At 40.5% G+C, this 12,743-nt stretch overlaps 1 protein-coding gene across 1 annotated transcript in view; it reads right to left on the reverse strand.

Moving 5' to 3' along the window:
* Positions 1 to 313: 313 nt before the first annotated feature.
* LOC127028985 (Golgi phosphoprotein 3-like) overlaps positions 314 to 12,743 on the reverse strand; it is a 43,274-nt gene continuing 30,844 nt past the window's right edge. The window contains exons 3-4 of the mRNA XM_050914666.1: positions 4,378 to 4,492; positions 314 to 1,024 (exon numbers count right to left, since the gene is read on the reverse strand). Coding sequence (XP_050770623.1) covers positions 600 to 1,024; positions 4,378 to 4,492 — 540 coding nt within the window. The 3' untranslated portion in view covers positions 314 to 599. The remainder of the gene's footprint in view (positions 1,025 to 4,377; positions 4,493 to 12,743) is intronic.

The raw sequence follows: 12,743 nt of genomic DNA on the forward strand, positions 1-12,743 counted from the left end.
CTCCTACGGTGGGCGGTACTTCATTCTCCCAGTCCCTGCCTTTGCCTTCTGCGACTTGGTCGGTGTGGCTGGAGCACTTGCCGGTGAAGACTGAGGCAAAAAAGTCATTGAGTACCTCAGCCTTCTCCATATCCTGGGTAACCAGGTCTCCCGTTTCCTTCTGGGGAAGGAAGGAAAGTTATGAATTGTACTGCAGAAGTATTGATGCATGCACACATCTGTGTCAGCTGAGACTAGTGATACAACTGCATGCACATTTCCTCCTTGAGGTACTTTCCGTGTTAAACCACTTCAATAACAGTAAGATGAAAAATAGATTAAACAAAGTATTTCAGATAACTCAAATTGAATAGGAAATAGAATGCCAATATGGCAGTAAAACCTTTTTCTGTTGTTTTTAAACAGGAAGGTCTCTTGTACCAGCAGAATCCTGTATACAGATACACAGAGAAGGAGGGAATACACCACTTATAATTCCCATTAAACAAGAGCTGATTCATCATGTGAGAAGGTACAAATTATAGAAAACATGAATAGTCAATAGAAGAGAAACAACTGGTTTACATGAAAGAAGAGAGAACACTTCAGTCTGAATGCAGTTATTTTGTGAAAGCTGCTACAACAGCCCACAGAACCTCATTCGTGTTGGCTTTCATACATTCAACCTCAGGGTCTAAATCCAGAAGCTGCCGCACTCTCTTTGTGGCTAAATCATACTGCTCATCCAAAAGGGGGGCAAAAGCATTCTCCAGAACATCTGAAGCATGGGCTAAATAAACAAGTGCCAGCAAGCGCTTGTCCATGCGGTGAGGGTCATTCACCCATTTGTCAAGAACTGCTTCTTGAACCTTCTTGATGAGGCGCTGTTTGATATTGTTGTTGGTGAGAGGGTGCGTAGTCATGTCAAAAAGAAGGAAGTTCTGTTTCTCTGTTGTCAGTACACCTTTTTCCACTAGATTTTTAGCTAACCGTTCACGGACATTTCGCAATTGGTAGTGCAACTTCAATGGGTTCCATGTTTCACCTAAAAAAGCAAGCAAAAAAGCCAAGAGTCAGGCAAAGTTTAAGCTGTACTATTACAGTGATTCTCCCCCCCCCACTGCAGAATGAGCTGTCAAATTCATATAACTGACTATTACACTAAGATATTGTGCTCATGTCAGCATTTCTCTGATCTCTGACCTACCCAGATATATGCATAGAGACAGAGACCACGAGAGCCTCTTTGAGGAGTTTCAGTGTACATTTAAAGTCTGGACGAAATGCTAGCTAAGCCATGTCTTGATTAGGGATATGACAAATAAGCACTCTTGTACTGAAGGAAAAGAAAAAAAAAGAAAAAAAAACCAACCCCCCAAAAAAACCCAAAAAGAAACCACCAAACAAAACACCACACACAGTCATCAAGAAAGAGTTAATAAAAACAAAAATAAGCATCTCCTCCAATCTTGTCCATTTGTCTACTTCCAGCCTTTTATCAGTTCAGAAGCTGGAAGAAGTGTCATTGCCATTCTTTCTGCCACAGAGACAAGCTAATGCACACCTACCCTATAAGTCCTCCTCATTTCTCTATTTCTTCAGGTTTACATTCTTCTCTCCCTTCCTGCCCCCACCAGGTGAAACAGTGACATGCACTGTGTGAGTGTGGGTGTGCACATTATACACGGGCACATGTTGGGCAGGGGCTTTGATGTTTCTATAAAAAATATTTCTAATGTTTTTTTGTTAAGGCAGGAGAACTGGGCACTTCAGAGTGTGTGAGTGTGTGCGCTTAGAGGAGGGAATTTTAAAACCACAAAATCAGCATCAACAGCTACTGAGAAAGCTAAAGTTGCTAAGCGCTGAGAAATCCATCTTTGCTTAAGAGCTAAAATTTTAGGTCCAGCCTACCTAAGTATTTATTGTAAGTATTAAAATCCCCTCCTGATATAAAAGCCTATGCATTTTAAGAGGCGAGAGAAGAAACAGCATAAAGTATTTCTTACATAGATGGGGTTTTTCCCATAAATGATGTGAGAATTTCTATATCAGAAAGCTTTTTAAAAAATCATTGGTTAAATAATAATAATAATAATAATACACAGATTACTTTAAGGTTTCTCCCATTGTGATGGAAGGTGACATACACTGTATCCAAGTAACAGACAAGTAAACAAATGAGGTGACACTAACTGCATAGTGAAAGGTAGAGAACCCACCCAGGCCTGAACTCCACAAGTCCCTGTAGGAATCATGTTCTCATTGAATGTGATTCCTCAGCTTGACCATGAATGAAGCTATCACACACCAAAAAAAAAAAAAAAAGTCATCTCCTTACAGTGTTTCACAGGGCAAAGGTAATTTCCTAGATGTTTCTAAATTTGTTAGGTGGATGTGACTATATGATAATAAAAATCAGTACTGTGGTGACACCTTGTGACCAATCTCCTCAGTTACACAGGCACTTGCTTGTTCAAACACAGACAGATGTTTGTTACATCTACAGGAAGACCTGACATTTTGATCCAAACTTCTGTATTCCCTATACTTGCTTCCCTTAGAGGCTATCTTATAAACAAGATCAGTCTGGCAAACGTTGCCTTAAATGTCCATATAAATATTTCCATGATGGCTTTGAACACTAACTTCAAGCAGCATTCTTCGCATCACTGATAATTATGGATAGAGTAGCTATTTTCCAGGATCAGGCCCTAAAGCAAAATTCTAAAAGAGTTTATCAAAAACCCAAAACAAAACACCAAAATATTTTTCTTCAAAGGGCAGTTCTCTAAACCATGGGAAATGCAAAGAACCCTAATGCCATCCAAGAACTAGTAATTAAATACCCATATGTAAGTAAAAATGATTGATCTAAGTCTCAGCCACAGCACTGACAATAACTGTCTTCCCAGAGCCAAAGCTTAGCAGGGTCAGGAAAACCTTAGCTTAGCTCAAGGAAAACCTACAACATTGTTCATTCATTAGTTGACCTTTTTTGAATCAGTACTAACTTGATGTGCTCCGCACTGTGAGAGAAGGTGAAATGTCAGCACAAATTATGTATTTGGGACAAGAAAAATTAATTGTTTTTGCAGGCTGTAAAAGTGAAGGAGAGCTGAGCAAGAACTAAACTGCAAGGCTACAGCAGCCACGCCCCCTACTGACAAGGGCTGCTTTGTTCTCCTCTCTCCCCCCTCTGCCTGACAGTCAAGGAGCAAGAGGGGAGGGATGGCAAGGGCACCGAGTAAGAACTGTATGCGAGTATGCGAGGAAAGCTGCTTCAGGTGGTACAGGACGAATGGGAAGAACATAATGAAAACAAGAAGGCAGAGAAAGCTGGAGAGATTTTGCTCATTTTTGAAACTCTTACTTATCTGTTGTTACAAGTAACAAATAGATTTAGATAGACAACTTCAAGTCTCATTACCCCCTACCTCCCAAAGTCATATTGTTGACAAAACAGTGGGGTTTTTTCCTGCACTGTTTGCACAACCAAGTACAGCTCTGATCTACTCCAGGGAAGCTGTATTTTGTGTGTTTTGTAAAAACAGACAAAACTTAGTGATGAATTTTGGCTACAGAAAAAACTAAAAAAAAAAAAACCAAACCAAACCAAAAAAACCCAATAAAAGCACTACATGTTAAAAGATGGTCATTGTTAATTTCAGTTTAATTTATGCAGCCTGAGAATACAAACATTGGCGAGGTATATGAAAAGTGTTAACTGCAATTGTAAAGATGAAATCTAATTGACATTTCATTTTTTTGGCAACAATTTATTAGCTTTACAGGAAGAGCTGTGTGCAAAGTACTCAAAGACTTTGTTTTGAACAACTAGAAGTATCTAATATTTGAAAATATTTGTTACATTTCTCCAGTTAATGGAAAAATAGAAAGAACTCCTGACTCTCTATTGTTTCTTTATGATTAATGGCCAAATCACCCTCAATTTTTACATCTCAACAGTGAGCTCCTTATCTCCTTTCTTTATCAAAAGATCTGAATACTGAATCCATACGGCTATACTCCAAACTTCCACTAACCCTCATTTCCAATTACAGAGAAAGGCAGTTATATCTCCAGGGTGCAGTCCTGATTTACTTCAGAGTCAGCGGAAGACACCTCTTCCACAGAGTAGAGATGTCCTCTGACACTTCCATCTAGATCCTTTCTGTACCAAGTTAAGTCAAAAGCAACAGTTACTTATTAAAGTAAGGCTTTGATACCCTTAACCTTTGATTAAAGGCTACAATCAACAAGAGACTACTCTAGAGGACAGACTAATTAACTTTTTTGCATACTATCTCCCCAAAAATCTTACAGTATAATCTCTAGTGATGCCAGATAATTAGCTTTATTGGGGGGGGGAAAAGCAAATACATTATGTTCAAGGCTTACCACTAAGCAGTTCAATCCAATTTTGTACTGTTTCAGGAGGTTGGGTCTCTTTTATGTGTTTCAGAGCTTCATCAAGCAGAACATCCCCTGTAGGAGCATCTGACTTGCAGATCACCTAGGATAGAACAAAACACAGTCAGTATTTTGACATAATTAATATACCATAAACATCCAACAATAAAAACTGGAAAAATCTACCTGTTATCAGAACCAAGGAAAATTTTAAGGAGTGAGGAATCTTCTCTAAGAATATGCAAGTTTAAAAAATACCTAGTTGTTAAAAAAACTATTTAGGATTTTAATTACAAAGCTACGTTAAATCTTAAGTTATCTATAATCTAAATTAACCTTAATTGACTAAAACTATAGTATTAATAACATGCTTAATACTTAATTTTTTAAGGAAGATAATCCACTAACCTGGCCAGGTCCTTCACTTTCTCCCCAAAACAAAGTATACTACAGTGTTAAATTGCTCTCTGATGGCAGTCAATTTTACTGCTTCAAGTCAATTTATTCAGAATACTGCAGTTAAACAATTAGACCATGTGAAATTGAGAAATCAATTAGAAAGTAAAAAAGCAGGAAAACTGGTTTTCTTCTTCCATATCTTGATGGATAAAAATAGGTTCAAGACAACATCTATAAGTTTTACAGCTCTGAAGAACATGTTGATCAGCAACACTACGTTCCATTCACTAACACTTAAAATACACATTAGGCAAAATATGTACATACCAATAAACCCCTTTATGCAATAATAAATGCATATCACTTAAGTTTGTTATTTAATAACTTCTAAAATTATTTGAGTTCTTCCCCCAAGAGAGCACAGGAGAGAGAGAAAAAAAATCATTCACAGTAACATAATAAAATGTAAGAATGTGAGTAACTGCTTGTTTACCAGTATAAGTAGTTATATAAACCATGTACAAATACCATTTTTTCTGGTTAGAAAAGCAAGAGCACCAAACTAAAACATACAGATTTAACTAGCCCAAGTTTGAATAAAAACAAAACAACAACAAAATTCTATCTTTCTTTAGGAAAAGAAGAATTACTACTGTTTCAAAGCTATTTATGAAAATAATGATTGAAACTGGTGTCCTGGTTTCGGCTGGGATAGAGTTAATTTTCTTCTTAGTAGCTGGTACAGTGCTGGGTTTTGGTGTGAGAACGATGTTGATAACACGCTGATGGTTTAGTTGTTGCTAAGGAGTGCTTATCTCAAGCCAAGGACTTTCCAGTTTCCCATGCTCTGCCAGCAAGCAGGTGTGCAAGAAGCTGGGAGGGAGCATGGCCAGGGCAGCTGACCCCAACTAGCCAAAGGGCTATTCCATACCATGGAACCTCATGCCCAGTATATAAACTGGGGGGAGTTGGCCGGGAGGGGTGGATCGCTGCTCTGGCATCGGTCAGCGGGTGGTGAGCAATTGCATTGTGCATCACTTGTCTTTTCTTGGGTTTTATTTCTCTTTTTTTTGTTATATTCCTTTTCATTACAATTATTATTATTCTTAGTTAGTAGTGTATTTTATTTTACTTTAGTTATTGAACTGTTCTTATCTCAACCCACAAGTTTTACTTTTTTTTCCTCCTCCTCCTCCCCACCCCACTGGGGAGGGGGAAGCAGCTGTGTGGTGCTTAGCTGCTGGCTGGGGTTAAACCACGACATCTGGCAATTTAAATAGTTTTACAAGTTAGCATTTTATAAGCATCAGGTAAAAAGATAACAGGCAATTGACAGAAAAACTAACACATCAAAACAGTTCCACATATACAAGAGAAGCAGCAGGTGAAAGATCTTATTTTTAGTAAACCTTCACAGTAGTCAGAAAGGTGTCCTGGAAAAGCTTTAAGTGTCCTATTGAAATATATCCCAAGTTCAGTTCTGTTCCATAGTTCTAATAATCCTTACTACAAACAACAGAGGAGTACAGTACATTTTCATAGGGTCTGTAGATGACACTGAAATGAGTTGCAATGGTAAGACAGCTTCAATACTGGCAAGATGATCCCAAACTGGAGATGTGTACAAAGTCAATGAGATGAAATTAAAAAGAAATGCAAAGTAGTATAGTCAGGATGAGAAAACAGATGACAAATTGTCGTGGTTTAACCCCAGCCGGCAGCTAAGCACCACGCAGCCGCTCGCTCACTGCCCCCCCACCCCTGGGATGGGGGAGAGAATCAGGGAAAAAAAACCGTGAGTTGAGATAAAGACAGTTTAATAGGACAGAAAGAAATGAAAAACAATGATAATGATAATAATAATAATATGACAATAGTAATACTAAAAGAATTAAACTATACAAAGCAAGTGGTGCACAATGCAATTGCTCACCACTCACCGACCGATGCCCAGTTAGTTCCCGAGCCACGATCCCCCCTCCCAGCCAGCTCCCCTAGTTTATATACTGGGCAGGATGTCATATGGTATGGAACAGCCCTTTGGGCAGTTTGGGTCAGCTGTCCTGGCGGTGTCCCCTCCCAGCTTCTTGTGCCCCTCCAGCCTTCTTGCTGGCTGGGCAGGAGAAGCTGAAAAATCCTTGACTTAGTATGAACACTGCTTAGCAACAACTAAAACCATCAGTGTGTTATCAACATTCTTTTCCTACTAAATCCAAAACACAGCACTATACCAGCTACTAGGAAGAAAATTAACTCTGTCCTAGCCGAAACCAGGACACAAATATAAAAGATATAATAAATGACTATATAGTTCAGAATGGCAGAAAAACCATCTAGTAATTCTAGCAGTAGACTATGAACCAAATGAATCAACAAAAGCCAAGTCTTTTGACAAAGAATTTCAGTCTAAGCTGTATTAACAGGAAATTGCTGGAGAGATCTTTGTGAATACCTAACAGGTCATAGCTGGAATACTATGTCCAATTTAGATGGTGTCTATAAAGCACAGAAACTAATTTTAATAAAAATCAGCAAGAATGAACCAGTCCACAATGCCAGGCTAAAAAGAATGACGTTTGCCCTAAAAAGAAGCATGTAAGATATTTTTACAAAGAGGGTATCAAACAGTAGTTTAGGGTGTCTACTTTGGGAAAAATAAAAGATATCAGCTTATTCTGGATATACGGAAGATGCAGGATGTATTGTCAAAAACTTCAACAGGCAAATTAAACAGCCAGGGAGGTTGTTGAATTGCACTCAGTGGAGAATTTTAAGACTAAACATCTGCCAGGGAGGGACCAGAGAAACCTGATTTTCTGTTACTGCATCAAGATTAAATGGTCTTGTTGGAGATATGTGAGAAACAAAACAAAGGATGCTACTTAGTTAAGGAGGCACGACCTTGAGAAGAGAAACAAGATGACACCATAAGTCAGCCGGGTAAAGAAATACCAAGATCAGCACAGAGGCAACCAAAGAGCTACTTGGACTGTGAGTGAACTATCCTAAGTAACATACTAGAAAACCCGCCCTCGGGTAGGGAGAGCCCCTACCAACAGAAGCCCCTTCCTCACAGAACATGCGCAGTAAAAAAGGAGGACGCTGCGACTTTAAGTGGAGATGAGGCTTGCGAGAACCGATAGGAACGAGGGCAACTCAGCGAAGCTGTAAAAGTACTGATAACTGTTGCTCGAAAGGTATAAAATGCTTTACCGTGTGTTAACCGGCTGTGCTAGCTTTGTGGAGTTACCACCTAGCACCCATCTCTGCGCAGACATGAAATAGATATCGCGACTCTGCGTGTTAACCGGCTTTTTTGCACACCGGGTGAAAGAATCCTGAGTTTTGGGACAACAGTCTCTTGAGATACTGTACAGATCTCCACTTTTGGAAGCTGGAGATCACTCCAACCATAAATCTCAGATATTTGGTTTTAAGAACACAACTACGTTTTAATCCAGACAATCCCTATTTGAAACTAAACACACAACAATGCATATTTCTCTTTCTGATTTACAAGCTTGCACCACAGTGTCACTCAAAACCTTTATTAACCACATATAATGATATTACATATCTTCCAGTTTTATATCAAGACTGAATTTTTGGAAGTTTCTCTTCTTTAATTATACAGGAGCTATATAATGCTAAAATATTATATAATAATAATATATATATTATATATATATAATATATAAAGCCATACTTTAAGTTGGGTTTTTAAGCTGCTAGATTGTGACTATTAATAGCCACCCTTCAGATATTCCTTTAATAATTAGCCTAAAAACACCCAACTTATTTATCTTTACTTCTTTTTAAAAATGATGTTCCAGCAGTATTTTAGTTTCTTTGATGTGTCCCATATGATTTGTTTCACAGTAACCTTAGTTACACTGGATCACTCCAGCCTGCTGCAGTTGGTAACCTACTACTCACCATCTCACTTTAACAGGTAAGATGTGAAGTCATCTTTTTGACCATTTTATTAAAAAAACAAACACATACCTCACTGAAGACATATATCCCAGACTTAAAAGCATTTTTTAAAGTAAGATTTTTTTAAAAAGTTTAGAAAACAACTTTTCTTGCTTATTTGGGGTTAAGATACTTTTTTCTACCACCGCAAAGAAGTTTAAGAAGCTAGTCTGAATATAATCCACCATTACAGTATGAGCCTAAACATACAGGCATTTAGAGGAAAGAGCTGTAAGGAGCATAGACTCTCCCATTCAACTCAGTCAGGGCTCCATAAGCTCTTGGGAAGCCACAATACACAGCGATTTTGTTTCTAAGTTTACCGTTCTCTGCAGCCAGGCATACAGCACTGTTTCTTCTCACTTCTCTGCTACATTGCATATTCACTGCACAGATTCTTCTGACTACCCTTCCCCTCAAACAAAAGTATTTTGGTTCACACTTCCACTGTATTTCTCTTCCTCTCCCTTTCCCAGCACATGCAGACAGGCAACAGTGGAAGCCCAGCCACCTCTCTCCTATGCTCATGGATCTGCTCTTTCTTGAAGGAGGATTTATTGACAAATGCTTCTTGGTTAACTCTCTCCAGAGTCATAACAGCACAAGAACTGTTAGCAGAACTGCTACCTTGGACTTCCGGAGGGCAGACTTTGGCCTGTTTAGGGGCCTGGTTGACGGAGTCCCTTGGGAGGCAGTCCTGAAGGGCAAAGGAGTCCAGGAAGGCTGGGCATTCTTCAAGAAGGAAATCTTAAGGGTGCAGGAGCAGGCCGTCCCTATGTGCCGAAAGACGAGCCAGCAGGGAAGAAGACCGGCCTGGCTGAACAGAGAGCTTTGGCTGGAACTCAGGAAAAAAAAGAGAGTTTATGACCTTTGGAAGAAGGGGCAGGCAACTCAGGAGGACTACAAGGATGTCATGAGGTTATGCAGGGAGAAAATTAGAAGGGCCAAAGCCCAACTAGAACTAAATCTGGCTACTGCCGTAAAAGACAATAAAAAATGTTTCTATAAATACATTAGCAACAAAAGGAGGGCTAAGGAGAATCTCCATCCTTTATTGGATGCGGAGGGAAACACAGTGACAAAGGATGAGGAAAAGGCTGAGGTACTTAATGCCTTCTTTGCCTCAGTCTTTAATAGTAAGACCAGTTGTTCTCCAGGTACCCAGCCCCCTGAGCTGGAAGACAGGGACGGGGAGCAGAATGAAGCCCCCATAATCCAAGGGGAAATGGTTAGCGACCTGCTACACCACTTAGACACACACAAGTCTATAGGGCTGGATGGGATCCACCCAAGGGTACTGAGGGAGCTGGTGGAAGCGCTCACCAAGCCACTTTCAATCATTGATCAGCAGTCCTGGCTAACCGGGGAGGTCCCACTTGACTGGAGGTTAGCAAATGTGACACCCATCTACAAGAAGGGCCGGAAGGAGGATCCGGGGAACTGCAGGCCTGTCAGTCTGACCTCGGTGCTGGGGAAGGTTATGGAGCAGATCTTCTTGAGTGCCATCACATGTCACGTACAGGACAACCAGGTGATCAGGCCCACTCAGCATGAGTTTAGGAAAGGCAGGTCCTGCTTGACTAACCTGATCTCCTTCTATGACCAGGTGACCCGCTTAGTGGACGAGGGAAAGGCTGTGGATGTTGTGGACTTTAGTAAAGCCTTTGACAGCATTTCCCACAGCATTCTCCTGGAGAAACTGGCTGCTCATGGCTTGGATGGGTGTACTCTTCGCTGGGTAAAAAACTGGCTGGATGGCCGGGCCCAAAGAGTGGTGGTGAATGGAGTTGAATCCAGTTGGTGGCCGGTCACAAGTGGTGTTCCCCAGGGCTCAGTATTGGGGCCAGTTCTCTTTAATATCTTTATCAATGATCTGGACGAGGGGATTGAGTGCACCCTCAGTAAATTTACAGATGACACCAAGTTGGGCGGGAGTGTTGATCTGCTTGAGGGTAGGAAGGCTCTGCAGAGGGATCTGGGCAGGCTGGATCAATGGGCCAAGGCCAACTGTATGAGGTTCAACAAGGCTAAGTGCCGGGTCCTGCACTTGGGTCACAACAACCCTGTGCAACGCTACAGGCTTGGGGAAGAGCGGCTGGAAAGCTGCCTGGCGGAAAAGGACCTGGGGGTGTTGGTCGACAGCCAGCTGAATATGAGCCAGCAGTGTGCCCAGGTGGCCAAGAAGGCCAATAGCATCCTGGCTTGTGTCAGAAACAGTGTGGCCAGCAGGACTCGGGCAGTGATCGTCCCCCTGTACTCGGCACTGGTGAGGCCGCACCTCGAATACTGTGTGCAGTTTTGGGCCCCTCACTACAAGAAAGACATAGAGGTGCTGGAGTGTGTCCAAAGAAGAGCAACGAAGCTGGTGAAGGGTCTAGAGCACAAGTCTTATGAGGAGCGGCTGAGGGAACTGGGGTTGTTTAGTCTGGAGAAAAGGAGGCTCAGGGGAGACCTTATCGCTCTCTACAACTACCTGAAAGGAGGTTGTGGCGAGGTGGGGGTCGGTCTCTTTGCCCAAGTAACAAGTGATAGGACAAGAGGAAATGGCCTCAAGTTGCCCCAGGGGAGGTTCAGATTGGATATTAGGAAAAATTTCTTCACCGAAAGGGTTGTCAAGCACTGGAACAGGCTGCCCAGGGAAGTGGTTGAGTCACCATCCCTGGAGGTATTTAAAAGACGTGTAGATGTGGCGCTTAGGGACATGGTTTAGTGGTGGACTTGGCAGTGTTAGGTTTATGGTTGGACTCGATGATCTTAAGGGTCTTTTCCAACCTAAATGATTCTATGATTCTAAGAAGAGTGGGAAATCGAGTGGGTTGGGGATCTTGTGAATTGAATCATCATAAAAGATTAAGCATCCCCAAGGAGGTATTTTTTCTCTCTCTTTAATAGATGAGCTAAGGTAGAGAAAGAAGCTAAGATCTTGGTTCTTCAGAGATGATGGTCCTTAGCCTTATTGCAAAGAATATTTCTTTATTCCAATTTTTCAGTGATTTATCATGTACTAGATTTACCTTGTATTCAACTGCTGAGGACATTGCAATTATACAGAATATTTAATTTTCATTTTCCACAATGCAGCTTTGCAATTAAGCAATGCTAAAGATGAAGCACCTCTTGCGTTGATTTTTAAGTAAACTTCATTATCTAGTTTTAATACAAAAATTCACTCATGCATTAATCACTCAGAATTATCAGCTATAAAATATTGAAGTTAATCTGCCAAGGATTTGTTGGGATTTCTTTTAAGAACTGTAATTATTGAGTTTGCTTTCTGAGACTGTAAGGCAGCATAGAGTACCATTTTCTATCTTCAATAACCACTAGTCTTACAAATTACTTTATACATAAACCTCAACATTCATTTATTTGTTTCTAAAAGTGATACCAGTAGATAGAACTCCAAAATTATGCAATGATTACATACTCCGAAGCCAAATTTACAAGGATGTTGCAACATAAAATACATCATATTGACTTTCAGAAGTTTCACTAACGTTCATCAAGTCCTTGTCTGCCAGTTTCTCAGTCTCATTCGTCTCTCTATGGCATTCAAGCATGGATTTAATGCATCTTGATCACTTCTGAAGTTGTGTCTTAGAAACTGCAAAAAATAATCAGCAAAGATCCACCTGATTTAACACTTGAAGTGAAAATCATTGTAGCTAGCATTCTTTTAAGTCAGCTGTGTGACCAAGGCCACTGTTAGCTGGTTATAAATCTGTACTACTGCCCAAATAACTAGTTCTACCCTCTTCTTGTTCTCACCTTATCGCTTGTGCCAGCAGTCTCACTTGTGCCCCATCTGATAACAAGATCAAGAAAGTGATTCAAATAAAAACTAAACTGATCAAAGAAGTGAATTAGTTTTCAGCCAGAGTGGTTACCTGACAAGGCTGCACAAACACTAGTAACAACCCAAGAGAGACTCCAATAATAAGCCTCTTTGCAAAGACAGGACTACCCTTCTCAGCTGTAGC

This window comes from Gymnogyps californianus, unplaced genomic scaffold (genome assembly GCF_018139145.2).
Source record: "Gymnogyps californianus isolate 813 unplaced genomic scaffold, ASM1813914v2 HiC_scaffold_54, whole genome shotgun sequence".
Classification (NCBI taxonomy): domain Eukaryota; kingdom Metazoa; phylum Chordata; class Aves; order Accipitriformes; family Cathartidae; genus Gymnogyps; species Gymnogyps californianus.